Raw genomic sequence first — 24854 nt, 5'->3', positions numbered from 1 at the left:
GGAAGGTTCAACCTCTACTGCCATAGCACCAACATCTGCCTCCAACATTATTTCTGGAGCACCCTCATAGGTATGTATGTATATACACATACTCAATGCTTAGTAGAATTCACCAAAGTGATTCAGATCACCAGATATGAAGAGAATCCATGACATATCAAAAACCAGGAAGTCCAGCAGAAAGCTAATCAAGGCAGCTTTCACTCAAAAACATCTCTTGTGAAATAAGCATCCACTTTTCAAACAGAAGTAGCCAGAGATCTTACCCAGTTAGCAACTCATTAATCTGAAATACAGTTAAACGAATGCTCACAATAAGAAAGATCTATCAACTGAAATTAAGGAGAAAAAACAAGAGCACAGAGGATGAAGGTAAGTTACAAGATCTAAACAGGAGATGAGAAGAGGTATTTAATTTTCAAACTCTCATCGAGTAATTTAGACCACCATGGCTTTCCACTCTGTTCAGTAAAAAGAATGAATATAAACTTAAAAATCAAACAAATAAACAACAATTTAGCCCTCTTAGTTATTGACATAATTGAAATACTAGCACAACTCTGTTTGTTGTCAATTATCACAACTCAGTGTGGCACTTTTTTTTTTTAATTCCTCTCACAGTTATGATTGAAATTACAGAGCAGTGTCCCTCCTGTGAATAAAATCAGCTGCAAATATAAAGTGAAGAAATAAACACTAGTACTAGCTCCAATACTCCACAGCAACAAAGATGACTAAAAATTAAGCAGCAATACTTCCATGTAGTTCAAGAGACAGTCTGTACAAGCCTAAAATTAGCACACATCCCTCCTCCAAGACATTTTATCTGCTCCTTAAAAAAAATATCACATCAACCTGAATGTGAATTAAATGCTGCTGCTTTTTTCTTCCTTCTTTTAAACAAAATCTGCATTTCAAAGGAAAAAGACAACTTTATGTTGGATAATGAAGACAGTATCTGCCAGATCTTCCCTTCTTTCTTCATGTTTCATATCTTCCCTTTTCAACTTTTTATCTTAAAGCACCTATTTCAGCTAGTAAGAAACTTATTGTCCCAAGGATATCAGAAACATATTAGAAACAGTGCAGTGGTCAAATTTTTACTTTCTATTTTACACTTCATGATGACATCTGTATCTACATTCCACAACAGCTTAAGTTTGAAGTCAGCTCTGGATATCACCTAGTTTAAACCCCTCTATTCAAAGCAGAGACTGCTAAAGCAGTTTGCTCAGGATCTATGTCTATGTAGGAGAGAAGGGTGCTGCTGTTTATTCATTCATAATACAGTAAGAGTCTCTGATTACATCAGAATGCTGTACAACTATGTGCACAAAAGCATCTTAAGAAACAAATTCATAGACTGAAAAGTTTCCCACAATACAACTGATGACTGTACCACAATATAAAGAGTATGGCAATTACCAATGCTGTAGTCCCAGTATATTGAACAGACACAATCCTTTTGTACAACAGAGCTTATGGTAGTTAAAGATGGATATTTAATTTAGACATTTTTATAGTTTGTGGTCTATAGACTCTAGGAACTTGGGCTGTAATCATCTGTAAAGATTTCTGCATCAACAAGCAAAAGCAAATCCTGAAGTTGCATAAGCTGTCATAAGTGGGGCACCACTGCTCAGCTTCAGATTTATACTCTCCTCCCAGTTCTAGTGGCATCAGTTGTGTTCCTTAACAACTGGCACATGGTCACAAAAAAATAATACACATATTTCCCTGGGAACTGGAATTTGCCTGAAAGACATACTAGAAAGAAAGCATGTACAAGTATCTTTAAATTGAGGCCCAAGTGGAGATACTGATGATGGATGATCAGTTTTCTAGCTCTCTGATCTAGCCTCTCACTGCACTATCCATATTAAATGCCTTATTAAAAAATCTCACTCAAGACATGCTGATAGACATTATTATTGTGGAATACTTGATTATGTTCAAAAGCAAACATGGCCTTTTTAGACATAAGCTTTATAAAAATATACTCCATAAACAAACAAACAAACAAACAAAAAAAAAAAAAAAAAAAAAAAAAAAAAAAAAAAAAGAAAAAACGGGGAAATTCTCTCCCAAACTGTCTGTCAAGCATAAGAGAAACTGACAAAAAAGCTCAGAGGAACTTATGTGCTCACCAAATTGAACAGCTCATCTTCACCATTTCAGAAGCTCAAAGCCTCAAAGCAGTCCCAAATACATTTTGACCCCTATGTTACCTCACAGTTTTCTTAGGATGGTGTAGTCTGTGTTCACTGAAACTCTAAAAGTAACCTTTCGTGAAGTAGCAAAACCAGGAACAGAAGATACAGATGTAAAGTATTCAAAATGCACTAACAAGGCAAAACTTAAGAGTTCTCAAAGAAAAGTTCTTCCAACATTCTTTCCTTATGAAGGGAAGAAAGTCTGTACTTATCAGGAAGATAATGCTGAGGTGAGAAGATATGCGTGACATCTGGAATCAGAAGGTGATGAATGTTTGTGCTTCTTTTCTCCCTTTTCATGGCAACTTCCTCTAAAAAAGTCACAATCTTGTAAATGCTAGAAAAAGTCATTATACAGATCAAAACTAATTCACACAGTGGAAGAATCAAAAGGCTTTTAAGCACCTAGCACTTTAAACAAATAGAGTTTAAGCAAGGGGGATTTAAAAAGAAAGTAACATATTTGAGAACTAAGCATTTCTACATAGGCAGGTGCTAGATTACATAGATACCGCAGCAGAATACAAACAAGTGAAAATGTTCTACCTTTTCTATGCATCAGTTTCTACCTTAAAATAAATAAATAAATACAATATAAAAATCCCAGATATGTGAAAATACAGCAATGAAAATACCAATTACATATAAAAACTGACATTGGCAATGCAATGTAGTTTTGTGATAAAAACTAAAAAAAGAATTTGTGTGCTGTTTTTTCAGCTACCTCCTGCAACTTCCAAACAAAAAAATCACCTCCAGGCTGTAGCACGATTGCTAACTCTTCAACTTGAATGATGTAATTGCTAGGAAAATACTGTGTCATTGCAGTGCCCTGACTTTCACTGGTTTTCTCAGGGTACAAAGTAAGACAAGCAATGCTGGATTTGACTTTCTGGGGGAATGACCAAGATCTCTGGATTCAGATTTCAGAAAAGCCTCCTGAGGCAGATGATTGAATGTCATTGCCAACATCAATTCATCTGCTTCAAAGAGAATAACAACTATTTTAAAATGCATATGGGTATATAGGCATATACAGTATTACCAGTCAACAAAAATAATTTTCTCATTTCATAAGAGGTTACATGAATAGGTTCATTTAGAAACTCTTAAAACAAGGGGCATGTTCAGTATTTTCAGTAAATGTTGAGTATGATGGTATCAAAATAGATTCAGATAATTAACATCTTGAAAATATGCCATAGTAGCTGACATTATAAGATCTAGTCAGGAAGTCTTGTATCTCACATGAAGTGTGACTAAGCAAATCAGGCTGCTATATATAAATTTGGAAGCACCCATTTGTAGTCTTTCAATTTTCTTTCATGCATATTTCCATCATATTTTTACTATCTCACTCTCTATAAATCAAGTATCAGTGATTCACTTTCTTCAAGCAGAACATAATTGGAATAATCATTTTTCAAAATCAACCTTTTTGATACATTAAACTGAATGTTAGTGTTCTGTATTAAGGGGTCAAGAAAAAGGGAAGAAAGATCTTGTTAATTTACTTTCATTAAAGGAAATAAAGAAAATAACAACACAAGGGTGTTTCTTGTGTTTTTAGTGTTAGAGAATTTAAGAAGAATGGCAAGGGGTAGAATATCCCCCTCTCCTTCCCTACTCTTGCTCTTTCGTTGTTTTTCTTTCCCCTGTGAGAGAAAAGACACTAAAAATGTCTTTTCAGTAATTTGTTATCTTCTTTGAAATCATTCATTTCAATATAATGTTTTGTTAAAACAGGCAGAAGAACACACCAGTTTCTGCAAAGAGGCACAAGTTAGAATTCTTCCTATTACATGCTAGGTAGAATAGTTCTGCTGACAAACTGCATTACACAAACATTAAGGCTTTATAGTTGGAAGATAAACATATGTGACACAGAATATACTTTGTGACATGATGTAAAAATTTCAACTAGTGTGTTTATCACTACTGAGTCTGTCATATTTCAAAGCTTAAATTTACTATCACAAAATCTTCCTAAAATGGATTGTACGTGACAAACGTTAGAATCCATGGTTTTACAAAATCATCTGTTCTCGCTTATTCATTTTGTGTGCGCATTTATGGGAGAAAACAAATAATGCATATTAAAGTATATGTTGACTTAGTTTTCTTTTCACCTATCCTCCAGCCACCTATGAGATGTGAATACTAACTTAAACCTTATTTCTGAACATCTTCATGCTACTGGAAGACCTGTATAGACACGTACAGCAAGGCTGAACCTTTATATCTGCCCTACATATTTTACTAAGTTTTAGGAAGTTTACAAATCCATTCCTTTACAGAAAAACACCCTTTTGCCTGTAGCAGTCACGTCATTTAAACTACCTCTTCATGTCCTAAAGTGCGTAGACCACATTGCTAATGCCTGTACTTGTGCATATAAATCTCTAATCTGTCAATCTGGTTCCCCATGAATAGTCTATTTAGGTTGGGCTTAAAGCAGTGGGAAGTCGACCTACACGAGAGAGTTCTCTTGTAAAATGACCGGAGGTCAGTGTTATTATCTCTGTAGGCTACCAATGGTGTATTTGTTCCACCCTGTGTATGAGTCATTCATTTATAATAAGCTCCAGTGCGCTTTGAAAGTACACAGAGGGATGGATACAAAAGCTTATCTTCTGTCAATTGGCTGAGGCATAAGACTCAAAAAAGAGATGTCCTCAGTATTTAACTGTTCAACTAGAAGATGATTAACTTTGTTATAAATAAATGAGAGCTTACACCCAAACCTCAGTAAAATTATGCTACAATCACACTTTTATTCTGGCAGCCACTTTGTTAACATACTTCCCTCACCTTTGAAGTTCTCATTGTTTACCAATGCCTACTAAATATGTGTACTGTCAACAACACCTTCTCATTAAAAGCAAAAGTGGTTAGAAAAGCCATTTAAGCAATTTGATGAAAGTACAGCATCATTATCAAGATGCGATTCTGTACCCCATGTTTATTTCTCATACACAAAACTCTAAAATGATACAATTTAAGTAGTACAAATAAAACAAGCTTGATTTTCAATTTAAAGTAAATTATGCACAGACTTAGGTTCACATTTTCCAGAGTCTAAGGAGTTAGAAGCAAAATCCTCCAACTGTTTGAACATTTCTCTTTTATAGGCTTCTTGGGGGAGTGAGAGAGGAAGATGAAAGGAAAACACAGTAAAAGAAAACAGTTAAGGAATTACTGCACTCACTGATATTTGTAAACGGCTGCTAGATTCATGAAAAAAAAAAAAAAAAAAAAAAAAAAAGTATGCTTCTAATGAATGTATTTGTAAATGAATTTACACAGTAGTGTTACTCATACTAATTTATCAACCATAATGCAAGTGTTATTTAAATGTTTTGCATGCTTTTCTTATCATACAATCTCAGAATCCCTTACACAATTCCATTGCTGCTATTTTTTCCTATCTTACTCCATGTCCCTGAGGCCTTTACTTAAAAGGCTTTCCACCTGTTCTCTTCATACAACGTGGCATTTTTAGATGGTAGACCATCAAACTAAAGAGAAGTTTGTTAAGGATTTCTTAATACAAGAGACAGAGGTGTCAAGACAGATAAATTTCTGTGGCGTTGTCTTGAAAAGATACAGAACAATACAACTTGGCGGCTTGACAATTCTTTCAGGCTTTGTTTACTGTTCTTGCAGCATTCACAGTAAATGAGATCACCAATAAGACAAGGTCAGAATATCATGCTATCCAAATGCTGGGTAAAATATAGCACAGAGCATGCAAACAGAATGTCATATATCATTACAGAGGAGCTCACATTACTGTAGGCATACAGTACTACACATCAGTAGTACTTGGACTTAATGCAACATTTACTACTTTGACAGACCACACACACAAAAAAAAACCCACATATATAATTACACAGGACAAATATTTTTGCTACCTTTAATAAAATTTTGTAGTCATGGAGAAAGTATGGTCAGTGTTCTGAGATGCAATTGTAGACATTACAAAAACCTTTTTTTACCCAAGTTTCTCAAACCTATTCATACCATTTCCAGGTTATATGCCTGCTTTCAAGTCAAGTACCCAATGTGGAGTCATTTGCAAAGCTGAAACAGTAGAACACAAACAAGAAGCAGAAAGGTCAAAACAGGCCTGACATCTTCACAGGCCTGTCTTCTCAATGACAGATTTCTCAAAACATACTGTGCTTCTTGTTAAGCAAGTGTCACAAGTCTCTTTATTGTCTTCTTCAAAGGTGTTAAAGAGCTCCATACTGTTTGATAACCTGTCATCACTCGACAAATGTTGGTAATAAAAAGAAAAAATACACTAGCTTTCTGTGACAGCACTATAAAATATATTCAAGAGCTTTCCTAAAAATTCACTATTTGATAGAACAACAATAAAAAAATACAGCTGTATTGAGGTATTTCAACCTTTCCCCAGGAAAAAAAAAAAAAAACCAGCAAAAACTAAACTATAATGCCTTAGATGCCACTCTGAACCAATGGATCAATGAAGCAAGTTTTTGTGCAGACTCAAAACACACTTGCCACACATGCATCTGCTTGAATTGCACTGATCCACGTTGAAAACCATGACAACCCGGGGAAAGAACTGTTCAAATTATTACGATATAAGCATTTTCCTTTTTGTGAACAACTCCACTTTCTGAATAAAAGTCAAATTTATATAAGAAGAAAACATGGCTCATTTCCTAACAAGGGGGAGATCGTGTAGGAAAAGATCAGATGTGCAAAAATCCTCTTCATACACGATCTGCCTGGCAGGGCAGGTGCCATCTCTGCCAGTTTTCTGTTAAGATGAGGGCATGTCAACTGCCTATCACTGAATCAGTAAAATTTCTGATTCATTCAATCTTGCTGTCTTTGTAATTAAAAACAATCTGTATGAATAGTGTTTGCAACTCTATTTTATTGTCACTGTCTCTGGAAAAAAAATAAAAATTCAAGGGATGCCTTTAAAGAACAGCATACAGATATACTTGTTTCCTTACTGTAACCACTTCCAAATGTATTATAAAATGTACTTGCAGAGTGATGAACCTAGGAATAATGAGGACAAAGAAGCCTTTCTCTGAAGATACTGATGACCTACTTCTTTGCCATTTAAGGAATTAAATTCGTTCTGCAGTACTTTAAAGTCCTTATTAAATCCAGGAAACATGAAAATCAGATGATTTTCTCAGTCAGATACTACACTGAATGAAGTAAATATTGTGATTTTATACTGTGCTATTATTCTTTAAAAATATTTCCACACAATAGAACTGCACTAAGTTCTGGTTTCAGTTTATTTAAAAATAAAAAGCAGAAAACAAGGCAAGAAATCAACAAACCAGTTATCTCCTTAGTTTTAAAATGCTTGGTCTGTTATTCAAATATATTTTATAACTATCGATTGTTTTTAAAATAGTTAGCTATGAAACGGAAAGATTTAATTGCTCTTTTGAAGAAAATGAGCATAAAAGGATTTTTATTTTTCTCTATCATGACCCCAGCCTACCAAAAAATGTAATCACAGTTATCATAGAAATTATATATGATGACTCAAAGCGAAAGATGATTTTTAACGAGGAAAACTTGAAGTAGTAACAACTCTAAAGAAAGACACAGTACTACTAATATGCAGATATCTTCAACTATAAATGATGGTAGGGAAGTCCTAAATTATATATGGGCAGAACAGATTTTCAGTGTAAAACTGTTGGAGGATTTCTTTTTCTGAGACACCAGCAGTTCTTAAATAAGTATTTGTTAAGCTGATGATCTTCCAAGGTGGCTATGGCAGGTTTGCTAAGTTTGTCATTGATTTAAGTTGTTACTAGTCAGCTGTTATTGTCTCAGTGCTGCTTTATATCTGCAACTCCTAACTTTACAAATATCTCACCCATTCCCTTCATGCTCACAGTCCATTATTTCTGCCACACAGTGAATGAATGAGATCCTCATATCACTAGATTCAAACAAAAATTAACAACTGTAGCCAGACTGATCTCTGCCTGCTGAGTCTGACCACACACCTGCCTGAGCACTCTCGCCACCCAGAAAGCAAGCATCATTAGTACTCCTCCTGACAACAGCAGCATGAATCAGGCATGCATTTGGTACTTTATATGGTACTTTCAGGCCAAACTGGAAAAATTTCAGAGAGCAACGTATCAGAATCCACTTGTTGATGAAGTCTGATTTGAATGGACATAAGTTGTAAGCAATGACAAAGTAGAAACTCTATGCAATACCTTGGTTTCTAGCCATGTTTACTAGGGCCAACAGAGTATTTTGATGAATGTAGAATAAATATTTTTCTATCCTAAAGAAGGTCAAAATATAACTAGTCACTATATAGCTAAAGTTTAATATAGATCAACAAGTTTTATATTTCATTCCTAATATAAAACTGCTTTAAAAATAGTTACTGGATTCCCAAATCTGGAAAATTTCTACTATCCTCAAATGATGTAGTTCAAATCCCAAGTTCTTTAATTGAATTTTCCTTTCTTGCTCATGTCTGGATTCATTGCAGATATTTAATATGTTCTGAATACATTCAAATATATATAGTTCTATAACAATAACATCATTTCTTTGAGAGGAAAACATAGGCATCTGTTTTCTTTATTTTTCTGTAAACTTTGCATGTATTTGGTGGAATCCAGAAATGTTACATATAAAAACAAGCACAGCATATTCTGGAGAAAAAACCCTTGTTCAAAATTTCTTGTTTTACATAACAGAGAAAAAAATCCCTTTTCAGAACTCACTACACAAATCTTTCATTTCTAACCACAAACTGAGAAAAACCTTTCTCAAAAAGCATATCCCTTTTATGCCAACTTGCACCAGCAACAAAACAGTACTAAGCTGAATAGTTAGCCTTTTCTTCTTCTATTTCCATACAGCGCATCCTGACGGTATTCCTACACGAGCAATTCTGTATATTGAAAATGAGCCCAAAATATTTCTTCACTTTTCCCATGAACATTAAATACATTTAGCAATATTCTAGAAATATGGATATGATTTTCCCCTTCTGTACTTCTTCACTTTGTATGAAGTGAGGATGCAAATCAATTTTAAATTACAGTGCACAACGTAGCCTCCAATTTCAGATATATATATTCAGAGAAGTTACAGTATTGGTAAATAGGCTTGAGTATTCTCCTGTCTGCTTTCTGTCAGTATCTTACTTCTGGTTATTTGTGCCTGGTATATATTTCTATGCTGCCTCTGTATATTCAAAATTTTCAGGCTATTGAAATAATTGAAAACATTTGATTTGATTAAGATCAGAATGTATGCAGTTTGTAGAGTAAGCACGATTCTTATGAAAGAACTGGCAAAGAAGGGTTACCTTTCTGATCCATTAACCTAAGAGTATACCCCAAACTGATTTTAGGCAGAAATCTCCATTGAAAATCAGAAAGGAGATCTGCTTAAACAGATTGGCACAACAGTTCTTTGACACCATACTCTCTTAGAAACATTTGTTTTTGTTGAACATAGAGAGTTATTCTAATATACAGATGGTTCTAAAAAGCAATTAACTCTTTAATGCCTGATTAAATATCACACCGAGTGTATGAAACTTGCAAGTTCTTTTTCTGGAAGGACCATGCTTCTGTGCTCAGGCTGCTCTTCAATTCTTTGCAGGCACTAAAAAAATGGAAAATAGCCATTGCTCCTACTTCTAGCTCAATGTACTTTTTACAACTCAATCTAAGTGTGGATAAAAGGGGTTCTTACCTCCTTAGCTGTGTGCCTCTCAGCACAGCATCCTCAACCTAAACACATTCTTCAATCTCCTTCACGACAATGGAGAAACTCCAAGGTTAGTCACTTTAAAAAGTACAGTCTTACCTTATGCTTGTTTAAAGTCATTATTCCTTAACCCAATGGGCTTACAATAAGGCCCTGGGTACTGTCAACTCCTTTTAAAGGCAAGTGTTAGATAGAGACTTGCATGGTTTTCAAGCTCTATCCCTTTACAGTGGCTTGAATGTATTTTACTACTATATTAAAAGGTCGCTGTAAGTAAATTTTATTTTTGATACTTAACTAGAGCTATAATTTATCTAACTCTGCAGTTGTCTCCTACAAGAGGAGAAAAGGATCATACATTTAAACAGATTATTACAGCCTGTTTTGCACAAGGAATTAATTAGGTTAATGAAATGTACTTTAATATGACAGAATTAAGATTCTGATCTCAACTGCAAAGTTATAAATTTTGCACAGATTCTCTGATTTATATGAGCTATTAAAATTCCAGAGTTGCATTCATGCAGCTGAGCTTAGGGAACTAAAAATGTGTTTGAGAAATCATAACCTCAAATACGCTTGTATGTTATACATTTACCTCTGCATTCTGACTGAAAAATTACTGAAAGATGAGGGAAAAATATGTACAATGTTACAGCAACTTGAATGGTGAAAGACCTGGGAAAACTCTGAAGATTTAATAGGATAATTCTTTTGTTTATGTTAAAGCATATTTACCACTAATGTGTTAGTGCCTGTAGTACTGTCTGTCTTTCCTATCTGAAGAGTGCTTCTCCAGTGATGACTGGCCATCTGCAATATGTTACTTAATCAACTGCTTGCTAGATGGCAAAGATTTACAGTTGATTAAGCTGCATAGCTCAGCAGCTATTTCAAAAGTTTCTAGGAAGGGATTATTTTTGTGCTCAAATACCTCTAAATAAAGGGTTCTGCAGTCTCAATATCCCTGGATTCTGAACAGTGTTCACTGAAGCAGACAAAGCTAAGTTAAAGAAGCATTTAGTGCTTCAGAATGCCAGCCTCAATAAATATCTGTCATGCATGTGTGTGTGTGCGTGCTCATGCACACATTTCTCTCCTTAGCTGTAGAGCATTTTTGTATATATTGTAGAGTACACAGACTAAGGCCTAAAGCCAACATTTGCATTTTGCATTTTGAGACTGGAGTCGAGGCTCCTGTGCTATTATCCTCAATGCCAGTGCTTGTACAGTTCAGCCACTAATGACAATTTTGTGTCCTTTCTCCATGAAAGAGAGCTACTTAATCTTTGGCTGGCTATGCACAGCACTGACTCGTTTTTCTCAGTATTCAGTAGTTCAAATTTCAAACAGCACAGTGATCAGACTTGCTTACTTTTGCTAGCAAGTGGACCAGACAAAACCAGCCAGAAAAGGAAGATCCAAAACAAGCATCCTTTTCTATATATCCATGAGGAAGATCAATTACAAATTCCAAATGAATGAAAAAATGCTGCACAGGGAGAGACAACAAATAAAATCCTTTCCTCTTTAACTATAAGGGTTCTGGCAGTGGTGATTAACTTTTAAAAGCAGAAAAAATGAAAAGAGTCACAGAATCACAGAATGACCTGGGTTGGAAGGGACCTCAAGGATCATGAAGTTCCAAACCCCCTGCCTGGCAGGGCCACCAAACTTCCAGATTTACTAGATCAGGTTGCCCAGGGCCCCATCCAAGCTGGCTTTGAACACCTCCAAGAATGGGGCATCCACAACCTCCCTGGGCAGCCTGTTCCAGGACCTCACCACTCTAATGTACTTCTGTTTGTGATAGAGACAGAAAGTTATCAGTAGAACCATTCAAAATGAAGGTCACCATAATACCTTCCAGGAGCCCCAGAGATCTATTATTCAAGTCAGAAAAGATTCAAGTTGAACAAACTAGTAACCAAAACTAATGTCTAGGAAAGAAATCCTTTCAGTTTCACACTAGCACTCAAAACAAGTAATAGGGATTAAGTAACTTATTTCAATAGCAATTTATTCTACACCTGCAAGTTTACTTTTCTAGTTGATAACACGGTAGAAGAGTGGAATTATGATCTTGAATGCAACTATGAAGAGTATGAACTTTCTTTATTTCCTTTTATTTCAATATCCCATATTCTACTACAGCTGCTTTTTTGATACTAAAAATGTAAAACTTGATATTTACAAGTATTGAGCAATACATCAGAAAATTACAAAGTACTGTAAACACTTTATGGATTTTAACTCTTAATTTCTCAAGACCCTTAGAGAACAAAAAGATTCTTGCCATCATTGCAGTAATGCTTTTGTATAAGCACTGAATCACAAAGCTTTCTTCTATCTCTTCAAACAAAAATATCCAGAAACTTCAGTCAACTCTTAGCTACTTCAGCTCTAATCATCTAATCACTATCACTCTTCCAAACCCCTCTACCTTTCTGTAGAAGAATACACTAAAAAATCAGGAATGCAAGCAGTATTAAATCTGCCTTCTTATTTCATATATGCTTAGGATTATCTTATCTATTTGGCAAACCAACAATGTGAGCAATGCTTATAAACTCTGACTCTATTAAATAGTTTTACCTTATCTTTAAGTAGATGAAAGAAAAATGTAGCAGATTAAGAAAGAAATTTTATTCCTCCTTTATTTCTTTCTATTTCAAACAAAAATTAAAGCATCAATTACCTCATCCTCAGGGCCAGCACTTAAATCATGGTAATTGACAATAGAAGAATCAGTATTCCTCCTAATTATTACAAAGTTATCCCTATGCTGCTGTGGCATTCACGTGTAAATAAGAGTGGCTCAACTACTTTCCAGCAGAGATGTAAGTTTCCAGGCTAAAAAAAACTGGAATGTTCCAGCTATTTCAGGCTAATGATCTCTCAAATGCACACTAATATGTTTGATAAAAGTCTCTCAGCATGTGTGCACAGAATGCTTACCATAAGAATGACAGTACTATGGGTAGGGCAAATCACTGACACCATTTCAGACTGAGTTTGATGCTGGAGGCACAAATTAAAACTGTGAGCTTTCATTTCAGTGGGCTTTGACAGATGGAAGAGTGCATCAAATCTCTAATTGTTTAAACCATTAACTCATCTTTCCACCTGCATTATCTTTGAAAAGAGCTCGGCTGGAAACCTGGAAGAATTGTTCACAGACTGAATTCAGTAGCGTGTCCTATTCTGAAATGAAATCAAGGTTGTTGTTTTTTTTTTAACAAGTATGTTAAATTTGGCTGCAGTGTTTGTAAACTTATTAATCTTTACTTTCACATTTTCCTCTCAGCCCTGAAAACTCAAAATAGCCTTTCAGCTTTCCTGAAGAATCAATCAATCAGGGACCAGTGCCTTGACTGCTGGGAACAAGAAAGTTCTACTGCAATTCACAGTGCATTACGATGATCTCCATTTATCTTGTCCTTGAAAATGCCACTGCACATGCAGTTCTAAATTATGCCTGCTGGTCTTTTGACTTTCAGTTGCTTAAAGATTTGGGTAAGGAACTGTAAAATATATATTTTATATATATATAGCATGTATATATGTATGTATTAAGGCATTCTGGACCTTTTTTAGAATAAAATGCATTTTTCACAAAACAAGAACAAATGTAGAACACTCTGTCATTTCATGTTACTCTCACCAGTGTTTGATTCACTGTTTTAATGGGGAAGCATTTATAACCTGCTCAGCACTTCCAAGTACTTGAAAAGTAAATAGTGTCTGTACTACGGAGCTTACAGACTGGCAAGGATAGAACATGTGCAGTAACTCTATGTGTTGCATTCAGTTTAGCAAGACTCAATAAAACAACAGAAGGTAGTGGGATTTAAAGAAGGACCTTTGTGAATGACAACTGCCAGGAGTCATCCAAGGCTTAGAAAGCATAAGCAGAAAAGAAGAAAGGGGCCATGAATATAATTAAAGGACTGAAGCATCTGCCACATGCAAAGAGACTGTGATCTGCGACTGTTCAATCTGGAGAAGCAAATGTCTGGAGGGAACTTACCTTATAGGGGTGAATATGAAAACATAGTCAGATTCTTCCAGTAGTTCCCACTAATCAGACCAGAAGCTTGGGCACAAATTTAAAAACAAACAAAAACAAACAAAAACAAACAAACAAAAAACTGGAAATACATTCTGGACATAAGAAAAAAGAATGGACAAATACTGATACAAACCAATGCTGAGGTCTACATTTGTGGAAATACTCAATACCCAACTGGACAAAGCCCTCAACAACTTGCTCTAGTTGACCCTTCAAGAGCCAAGAGATTGCACTAGCAGCTCTTAAGCCCTTCCAAACTAATCTATTCAGTGACACTTCCATAGATCTGTAAGAAATGAGTAGGTGGGGATAGAGAATATAGACCATAGTGGAGATGAAAGTAAGAATCAGGTAAATGGGGGCCTTTCATGAAGATTAAGTATCCTAGGCTTTGGGGAATGTTAGAAGAAAAGGACTAGTGGGACATGTCGACATTGCTATAGTTATAATAAATTTGGGATAATACAGCTGGGACAATACAGCTGGGTCTACAGTTAAGACAATACTGTTAGGATATGCGTAAGGGAAAGGTAGCCAAAGAAATTGGCTTTGAATGATTGAGCAGAGGAACTGGGTCAAAGTAACCCGAGGAAGACTTCTGACTTCATCCCAACAACCACCAGAGCGAGACCCCCACTACGGGCTGCGCACGTGTCAGTAGGAGGGACAGCATGTAAATGAGTTCCCAGAAAAACTATGAATATGTTAATGATTTCTTGAAAATTTGATGAATATGTATACGCTTGCTCTATAGCTTGCTAACGCTTCTGTCCATCGGTGCGCTTGATTGGAGGAATTATCCCCCATGCGCCCAGCGCTGAATAAACACATACCTGCTTTATAACCTAATCCTGGTTATAGAGTCTGATTCCGCACGTCAGAGAGAAGGAGGCATAAAGGTATGTAAAGATTGTCAGAGGACAAGTGAAGGAAATACAAAGTTTCAAGTAAAAATTATATAAAGATTTGAAGGTTAAATTCAACAGCAAGTATGAAGTCAGTGTGGGAGCTCAACATACAACAGTTTATTGCTAATGTAATAAAAGAGCAAGCCTCCAGTGCAACAGTGTTTTCTCTGAAGGATCTGACTTGACTTTGCAAACAATTTTGTTCTATTTCAGACATTCACGACAAACCTGACTACTGTACAAAGGTTAAGACTACAGTCTTCATGTTTACTTCATATCTGAAGTAGAAGACAACTAAGAAAGCCCTCAGTTTTCCACTGAGCTCCCTGTAATCAAAGACGTAGGAGTGTGTGATGGCAGTGAATAATAACTGCTGTGACCAAAATAGACTGTTTATTTTGTGATCCCATAATAGTCCTAATTATAACATGTAGGTTGTTCTGAAAGTAATGCCTCCTACAACAGATAAAAAGAACAATAACACTGTTTGGTAGAGCAAATTCTCAATCACAAAACACTACTTTTCAACACTGCCACCACCATTAGCTATGCTTTTTCACCATCAATGAACAAAAGCCTGCATGTGGCACTCCTAAAAATCTACACCAGTGGAAGTGAACCACTGTTGCTGTCATCACTGCTGAAACACACCACCCATCACCTCACTGTCTTCACAGAATCACCAAGGTTGGAAAAGACCTAAAAGATCATCCAGTCCAACCGTTCACCTATTACCAATAACTCCCAATATGTTCATATCCATGGTTCAGTCTCCAGAAATATTCAGCAAGCATCAGTGGATGTCAGTGGGTGTCATTCTTTTTTTCTTCATGGAGAATTTCAGTTCCACATCTTTGCTTCATCCACACTTCCATAAAGATGCCATTCTGTCAGACCGTCCCTCTGCTGCCATCTATCACATGGCAACAAAATGTAATGGAATTTTGGTGGGAAGGTTGAGCCTGTACTGCAGTACCACCAGTATCTACCTCTGTCATAGTAGGTCAGTATAATAAAATAGGAGGCACTACTTTTGGAGCAACTCTTGCATACTATTTATAACATAATAAATTCACCACCTAATCTTAAAACAGTATATGCATTCAAGAGCTTCTCTGAGCTTTACTTTGTAAAACAGACCACTAGAGAGACTGTCTAAAATTACTTATAAAATCACTGGTGCATACTTTGATGTTCACAGTCACGCTTTTGTGATTTGCTTCATTAACATAACAAAACTAGTAATATGAACTAGATATAGGTAGCAATCTACAACCATTCCTGTGAGAGCAACACCTATTTTACATCATTAGATTTGCATCTATTTGAAAATTAGTTGCTCTCGAAAGTATTCATCTTCTAACTAACAGCTGTTGGCTATATTTGTACTAGAGGGCAACAGTGTAATTGTTTGAATTAACTTCAGAGGTACTTCACTAACAAAATGAACAAAGAAGAGATCTTCTATGGAAAAATTTTCCTACAGAAGTGTCCTTATATATAAAGAATACAGATTTCCATGAGGAAAAAAAAATAATAATAATAAATTGGCATAATACGCAAGTATTCCATGTTCTATGTTCAAAACTGTGTTCACAAAATTACCACAGATTTCTGTGTCGGACTAGTTCTCAGAGAATAGTGCAGAAGGGTTTGCACCAGCTTTTGTCACTTCAGGTCTAGGAAATCTGAATCCAAAAGGTGTTTTCAATGAGGAGAAAACAAATACAAAACTCTATAGTGAATGCTTCACGACAATATTTTCTTTTTCTAACAGGAATAGCTGCATACTTATGGGAAATGCATAAACTTCCCAAGAAATAAGGAAAAAATAAAGCAATATGATTGTAAAGTATGTTATATAATTTAAAACTTAGAATCATTATATTTATAAAATAATACTAATGTTCAGCATTCACTTGATTTTAAGAGACTAATACAATCAAGGTAATCTTCAAACTCATAATACCTTATATCTATTTAATGTGGACTCATAATCATGGAACAGATCCTCCTGGAAGACATGCTAAACACGAGGGACAAACATGTGATCCATGACAGTTAGCATGGCTTCACCAAGGGCAGACCACGCCTGATCAATCTGGTGGCTTTCTATGATGAAATGACAGCATCAGTGGACAAAGGGAAGACAATTGATGTCATCCACCTGGACTTCTGCAAGGTCTCTGACATGGTCCTCCACCACATCCTTATCTTTAAATTGGGGAGACATGGATTTGAAGGGTAGACAACTTAGTGGATAAGGAATTAATTGGAAGGTAGACTGTCCCCTTCTTCTCTGCCCTTGTGAAGCCCGAGTACTACATCCAAGTCTGAGGCATCCAAGAGGGTCCAGAGGAGGACCACAGAGATGATCAGTGCACCTCTCTAAAAGATAGGCTGAATGAATTGGTCATGTTCAGCCTGGAAAAGAGAAGGCTGCAGGGAGACCTTATTACAGCTTTCCAGTATTTAAAGGGAGTTTCCAAACATAAGGGAAAACAATTTTTTGCATGGGTAGATAGCGAAAGAACAAAGGGGAATGGTTTTAAACTAAAGGAGGGGACGTTTAGACTGGATGACAAGGCAAAGTTTTTTTTACTGAGAGAGTGGTGAGATGCTGAAAGAGGCTGCCCAGAGAGGTTGTGGATGCCCCATTTTTTGGAGGTGTTTAAGATCAGGTTGGATGAAGCCCTGGGCAGCCTGGCCCAGTACTTGACTTAGCGGTTGGTCACCCTGCCTGTGGAAGGGGAGCTGGAACTTGATGGTTTTTGAGGTCTCTTCCAAATTGAGCCATTCTAAGATTCTATGAACTTCAGATTGATTCAGACAGATGTTTAGATAACCTCTTTCTTGCTTTAAAAGATGGGCTTTTCCTGTATGACTCATTCTTTACTAAGCAGACACAAACCACTGTAAAATCTTTCCAACTGGATACTATAGCAGCTTTGATAAGTGAATTAAAAAAGTACAACAGGATCACTACAGTACCACACAAGACCACCACACCCTCTTTTAAAAGCAATTTATTTATGACAAATCCCTTTTTCTCAAGAATGATAATATTCCATTTCAAAAATTCAACACATAGCAGTGTGACAAAACTAATCTTCTCCACTCTCTTCTTTCACTGATATTGTGTCACAGTTTTTAATACCAATGACAGTGTTCAATTTTGTTTTTATTTTCTTATAGTGGTACAGTCAATAACAGTTCATTTCCAACCTCATACACTTCAATGGAAACGAGATTCTCTCTTTAGTGAACCAACAATCTCTTCTTAAATGTAAACAAACTGTTACCTGTAAAAAATCAAGGTCAGCGCTTACATAGATTAAGAAAACAATACAGAATGATGTTACTGTTTTAATCCAATTTGTGATATACTCTTCACAGAATAAATTGAAGATAAAATGCCTATATTATTATAGAAATATATTTTCAGGAAGATTAGGTAATAATACTGGAGAAAACTCTTCACCATTTTCAAGTAAACTTCCAAGCCATTGCAAAGATGCATCTCTCATTATATTTATGAACAAACAGTGCCTGGAATGTCTAATTCCACTCTTACTATCAAAGCTCCCACATCACTGCTGTTTCTGTTTGGATACCATGATAATATTTTTACACAGTCAGCTGACTGTTAGCTCACCTACTCTCTAAGCTTGCCAAATCAAGATGTTAAGATTGCACAGGGCATCAGTGACCTGTTTCAAGAATCATTTCAAAGAAAATTCAGTATCGTGCAAAAAATTAAATATTTGAATTGAATAAAGAGTTGAATGTTGGCACTATTCAGTGAATTTTTTAAAGTGACTGACAGTTTCACTGCTTATGTCCAAAAATAGTGAAACAGAAATGATCCAGCAGATTCCAGACAGCGTGAAGTTTGTTGATAACCACAATCACTTATCAACCAATTGTTGTTTGTTTTTCTTCCCAGCTAAGATTTATATTGGTTTACCTATGCTCAATATTTATCCTCAGGCATAATTCCTTAGTCCTGAAAAAGTAGTCCATTTGGGTTTAATTTTTTGACATTTTATTATGGATTGAGGTTTCCAAATAAAAGATGAAAATTACTTAATTTACACACAACATAGAAAGCAATTATATAGCTTCATAAATAGGATGTGAAAGAAAATAACATACCTTTGAACACTGTTTGTGATTCTGGCACCAAGCAAGTGACCCATTGTTCTGAAACATAAATAAAAAATACATGAGTACAAATGTCTTTTTAAGAATAGATCTGATCATTATAACAGCATGATGTGTCACAGCATTAGTAACAATTCCAAATCCACCTCCCTTGTGCTGAGCAAAATGCTCAGGTAAGTGTAAGTGGACCTATGAAAAGCTGGAAAAAACATTTAATTGTGCAAAGCTGGTAGAAAATGTACTCAAGTCTCCTCTTAGTCCACTTTTGTTAGCACTTCTAATATAGATCTACCAGCAAGAAAACGAAGGTAACACTTGTATTTAAGAAACCAATATGGATGTGTAGTGATTCATGAACTGAAAACTCATTAGTTGCATTTCAATACTGCACAATACTTAAAATAAATTAACAAGGAAACATAATGAACAGCCTTGAAGAAAATAGAAAACTGGATTAAACATGAAATTAAACATGAACTGTGTTTACCAAGAGTCATTCATGACAGTTGTTTTTTTTATATTTTCATAAGATAACACATTGTCCTGATCAGGAACTCTCATCTATATTAAACTGCAGCAAAACAATTCAGTATCATGTGCAAAATAATTTTTTAAGGTAGGAGTACTGCTCACTAAAGATGATTCCCTAAAAATACCAACAGTGAGTTACTCCTGAATACAATTCAAAATCACCTTCCAGGTTTTGATTAGCAGGAGAAACAAAAAGAGAGAAGCAAAGGTAATTAGGCTACAAACTGGTGTTTCAGCCATGTAAGATAAATTAGTGGCATCTACATTTTTAACACTAAGGGTTATCTTGCATCGGATGAGAAGTCATTAATATAGATTTGGATCGGACACACTGGGAAGCCCAGGAATCAAAACAAGGCATCTAACTTTCATGTTATTCTTGTACCTTAAGCACCACATTTCTATATATCTTTTTTTTTCCTATATGAGTTCTAAGGCTAGAAATTTCTATTCCTGTATTACTTAAGGGGCTCTGGGAATAATAAATGTAAAGATATATCTACTCTTTCCCACTTCTAAGCTCATTTAGAAGCAATTTCAAAACTCTAGTTCATACAATTTAATTTCAATATTTTATGAATATTTGTTTAGTTTTATCATCCCAGCCGTTTACTATGCAACCATTATTTGATTTTAGAATACCACTTTTTTTCTGGCTTTATCATAGAATTTAGCTAAAATCGAGATTTGTTAACATAAGAATAGTTAGCTGTGAGCAACATGTCAGGACCAACCCCTTCAAAAAGAGAGAGATGTACATAGAAGAAATAAAACTTTAGAACAGCCGTAAATAACACACACTAGTGGGAATACTTTGGTATTATCTTCAATGCCATATGAGGATTTATTATCTCCACTTACAGATCTAGCCAACAGTAATGTTAAAACAATATTTTATGTGCTGCTTCCAATTTATCCTCCCTTTCTTCTTCATATAAAATGTGACAGAGGTAGCTGATTGCAATAACAGATGAGTAGTAGCTCACCACTTTATTTCAGTTATGCTACTGCTTTCCACTGAACTAGAAAAAGCACTCCTGCTTTTGAATTACATCTGTTACTAGAGACAATAAATGCAGTAAATGTCCAGATGCGTGGCTCTCCTTATTCATAATGTATAATGTCTAGAAATGTTTTCATTTCTCCACTAAAAACTATTCTTACTTGAATTAAAAAAGTAAGTTTAGCAAAATATAAAAGCACTGTTTAACAACCTTAATTTCACACAAACTAACATATGAATGATTTTCCACTCTACAAGGTGAACATAAGTACAGGCTTGCTTGGAATCAGAGGGTATGAGAGGAAGCAAGAACACTCTTTGCTCTCCATCTTAGCAAACAGATAACCCAAGTTACAAAAATATTCACTTATTTGTTTTATTTTTCCTGTTTTTAATCCAGTATACCTGGTAGAAAGTCTAATTTCCAAGCATCAGAAATCTTGTATCTTACCTAGAGCATTTTGCATCCCAAAAATCCTCAGTTCCCTCACTCAGCCGTGGATCACCTCATCTTTCACGTGCCTTAACATAACTCCAGGAGGATCTGCTCCATGATCTTCCCAGGCACTGATATAAGAATTGCTGACCTGTAGTTCCCTGGGTCTTCCTTTCTCACTTTCTTAAAAATGAGAGTGATATTTCCCTTCCAGTCATTGGAGAATTTCCCTGACAGTCATGACTATTCAAATATGAGGGCAAGTGGCTTGGTAACCATATAAGTCAGTTTCTTCAGGACCCTGGGATGCACGTCATCCAGCTTCATAGACTTGTATGCATTCAGCTTCATGGAGTAGTTTCTGACTTGCTCTGCCTTTACAATGGGAGGGATTTTACTTCCTCGGTTCCTGCCTAGAGGTTCATCTTTGTGAGAACTGAGGGGAACACAGTGAAGATGGAAGCAATGAACTAGCTGAATGCCTCAGCCTTCTCTGTGTTTCTTAAAACCAGTTCTTCCTTCTAATCAGAGGAGGTACGCCCTCCTTGGCCTGGCTCTTCTGACCAATGTACCTGTAGAACTCCTTGTTATTTTTCACATAACTCACCAACTGCAGTTCCATCCGTGCCTTGGTTGTCCTGATCCCATCTCTGCACGTCTAGACAGCATCCCTGTATTCTTTGCAAGACACATGTTCCTGCATCCAACACCCATACTTTTGCTTCCTTTCTCTCAGTTTGACCAGGAGGGCCTTGCTCAGTCATGGTTTCCTGCTTCCTCTGCTTAATTTCTTATGCTGGGGGATGGTAAACTCTTGTGCTGTCAGAAAAGTGCCCTTCAAGAACTGTTAACTCTGTTCCATTCCTACGTCCCGAAGCACAGTTTCCCAGGGGCACTCATCTAAACAGCCAGAAGTTCATTCTGAAGTTTAGGGTCCTGATTCTGCTCTTTGCCAAGCACATATTCCTTGAGATCACAAACTCAACCAGGGTACAGCCCAGACTGTCTCTAATCTTAGTATCTTTTATAATCTCCTCTGCATAGGTGAGCACTGGGTCCAGTAACACTTCCCTGTTTGGTCTGCCCAATACCTGGACTAGGAATCTATCCTCAACCAACTCCAGAAGTCTCCTGGATTGTTTGCAGACCACCATTTTGTCTTCCCAGCAGACATCTGGGTAGGTGGAATACCCCATACAAGAGGCAAGCATGATGCCACTTGTAGGTGAAGCAAGAAGGCCTTGTCAACAGGTTACCCTTGATTAGGTTGTCTGTAGCAAACCCCAACCACCAGCTGTACTTTACTGATTTTGCCTCTAATTTTAACACTCATGATCAACCTGATCATGCCTGTTTCTCAAAGGCAGTTCTTTGCAATCTACATTTTAACATATAGGGTGTATGGGAGATTGGTAATCACAGCCTGAACCTCTGATTAATCAGCTGAGGCAAGTGTGGGGTCAGCTGTGGGAGCACAGGTGAGAGTGATGTAGCTGTGCTCCCAGAAGGGGTGGAGCTCGACTCCACCTCCTCTGAGACCTCATTTAAGGGCTGACTCCCACTGAGGCAGCATCTCTTGGAGATTGCTCTCCAGTGAGGACTGCCCCAGCTTCTTCAGCCAAGGCACCACCCCTGGTGAGTTTCCCTTTGCTTATTACTTCTGTACATTTGTTACCATCTTTGCTACTATTTGTATATTAACAACCAATACAGAGAGTAACTTCCACATTCCTCCTGCCTTGCCTATCCCTTCTAAAAAACTTGTAGCCATCAATTGTAGTATTCCCATTGTGTAGTTTATCTCACCATGTTTCTGCAAAAGCAATGAAATCAGTTTTCTAACTTTCCAACTAGTCCTCCTTCTTTCCTGTGCTGCATGCATTGGTGTAGAGGTACTTCATCTGGGTTACTGGCCTCATTATCCTCTTGGAGGAGTCCTCCCAGATTCCTTTGTGGTAAATTTGAGGCTTTCTTCTGCTGCTGCTTAAAGTGACAGTGCTCCTCAGCCATTTTCGGCCATTCAGAAGACCTTGGGGAGGGTGGGGGGTAATTAGACAAATATTGCAAAATTTATCAGACTTTTAATAAAAACACAAACCATAAGTACCCGGGACATAACAAGCCAATGCAGCAGTAGAGGCTTGGGAAAGAGCGGCTGGTTATTTGCCAGGCAGAAAAGGACTTAAAAGGTCTGGTTGACAGCCAGCTGAAAATGAACCAGTAGCATGCCCAGGTGGCCAAGACCAGTGCCACTCTGGCCTGCATCTAAGATAGCAGGGGCAGCAGAACTAGGGAAAGGACTCTATCCCCATATTTAGTGCTGCTAAGATCACACATCAAATATTTTGTTCAGTTTGAGGTTTGCTTCTCATGTGGGAGCAAAAAGTGCTATGCAGCTGGTGACAAGACAAGAAAACAAGACAAATGAAGACTGGCTGAGGGAACTGGGGTTGTTTGGTCTGCAGAAGAGGAGGACCAGGGGAGATACCATTGCTCTCCACAACTACCTGAAAGGAAGCTGCAGCAAGGAATGTGTCAGTCTCTCAGGTGACAAGTGACAGCACAAAAGAGAACAGCCTTAACTTGCACCATGGGAGGTTTAGATTGGACATTTCGAATAATTGGTTTATTGACAGACTCAGTAGTGCTATGCTGATGGTTAGATCTGTTGATCTTAAGGGTCTTTTCCAATCCAAATGATTTTATGATTCTGCTTGCACTGAAATTGATTAATTGGTATCTCTAAAGAGTCTGAGTGGACTTCATTTCAGCAAGCGTAAATACAAGCTTGCTTTCTCCCAGTAAGAAAATACCCTGGTTAAGATAAAAACCTCTGTTTTGTGTCCTCTCATGCCTTGAAAAAAAGCAAGTTGTGCAGCACCAAGCAAAAATAAAACATGTCAGAATCAGTCCCAAGCAACACGAGACTACCCTTTTACTGGAGCAATGGCAAAAGACAACAACATCAAAAAACCAAAACAGAAAAACAATTTCTTTCATTTGTATCCTCATCCGCAATTACCTTTTAGAGCATATGATTCTTCTTTTGAAGTGTCGAAGACCAGTTGTGAAAAATAAATGAGCCACTTAATCTAAAATGACAATACCTGGTGTCCCTTCTACCAGTTTTGGAATTATCTTCTCCCCTGAAGAAAAGTGCACATCCAGTGCACGTTTAAGTGAAACCACTCCCTCTCCTAATGGCCTCTCTAGTACTTCCAAAGTGACTAAATAAATAAAGAAATAAAAGTAAAAACAAGCCCTTCAAATAACAGTTTCCCACTGATGTACAGTAGAGCAATCAATAGCTGCTGTAGCTGCTGCAGTGATGAATTTAAAGAGATAAGTTCCCAACATATTCCTTAAGCTTTCAAAAAGTTCAGGAGCATGAAATCATATGCAATGTTAAAATGTCCCTTATACTGTGCCGCGTATACATTTCCTGCCTCCACATTCACTAAGACAGAAGTTAATATAAGGACTTATCAGTGGCAGTGCTGTGTGTTCCTAGGTTCAGTTTTAATGTGTGAAAAAAAAAAAAAAAAAAAAAAAGGTGCAGAGTGGAATTAACAAATTCAAATTAGGCTTTTAATATCCAAAATGCCAAAGCACTCACCTAGGAATGAATTTCAGAAAAGCCTGAATACTTAATAAGAAAAGGTACCAAACCCAGAAGATAGCAAATCCCAAAGAAAATGTTCTCTTTTTTTTCTCTTGAGCATAAAAATGAACTTGAATATACAAAAAGGGGAACCAGAGTCACACA

The 24854-nt window shown here is 36.6% G+C and overlaps 1 protein-coding gene across 1 annotated transcript in view; it reads right to left on the bottom strand.

Annotated features, from left to right (window-relative positions):
• The window catches only part of ANOS1 (anosmin 1), a 125510-nt gene that overhangs the window by 80936 nt on the left and 19720 nt on the right, over nucleotides 1-24854 (bottom strand). Inside the window, exon 2 of the mRNA XM_072351109.1 lies at nucleotides 19110-19157. Within this exon, the coding sequence (XP_072207210.1) occupies nucleotides 19110-19157 (48 nt within the window). The remainder of the gene's footprint in view (nucleotides 1-19109; nucleotides 19158-24854) is intronic.

Source organism: Excalfactoria chinensis, chromosome 1 (genome assembly GCF_039878825.1).
Source record: "Excalfactoria chinensis isolate bCotChi1 chromosome 1, bCotChi1.hap2, whole genome shotgun sequence".
Taxonomy (NCBI): Eukaryota; Metazoa; Chordata; class Aves; order Galliformes; family Phasianidae; genus Excalfactoria; species Excalfactoria chinensis.
The sequence above is the reverse complement of the archived record's forward strand: the minus strand, read 5'-3'. Positions and strand labels throughout refer to the sequence as shown.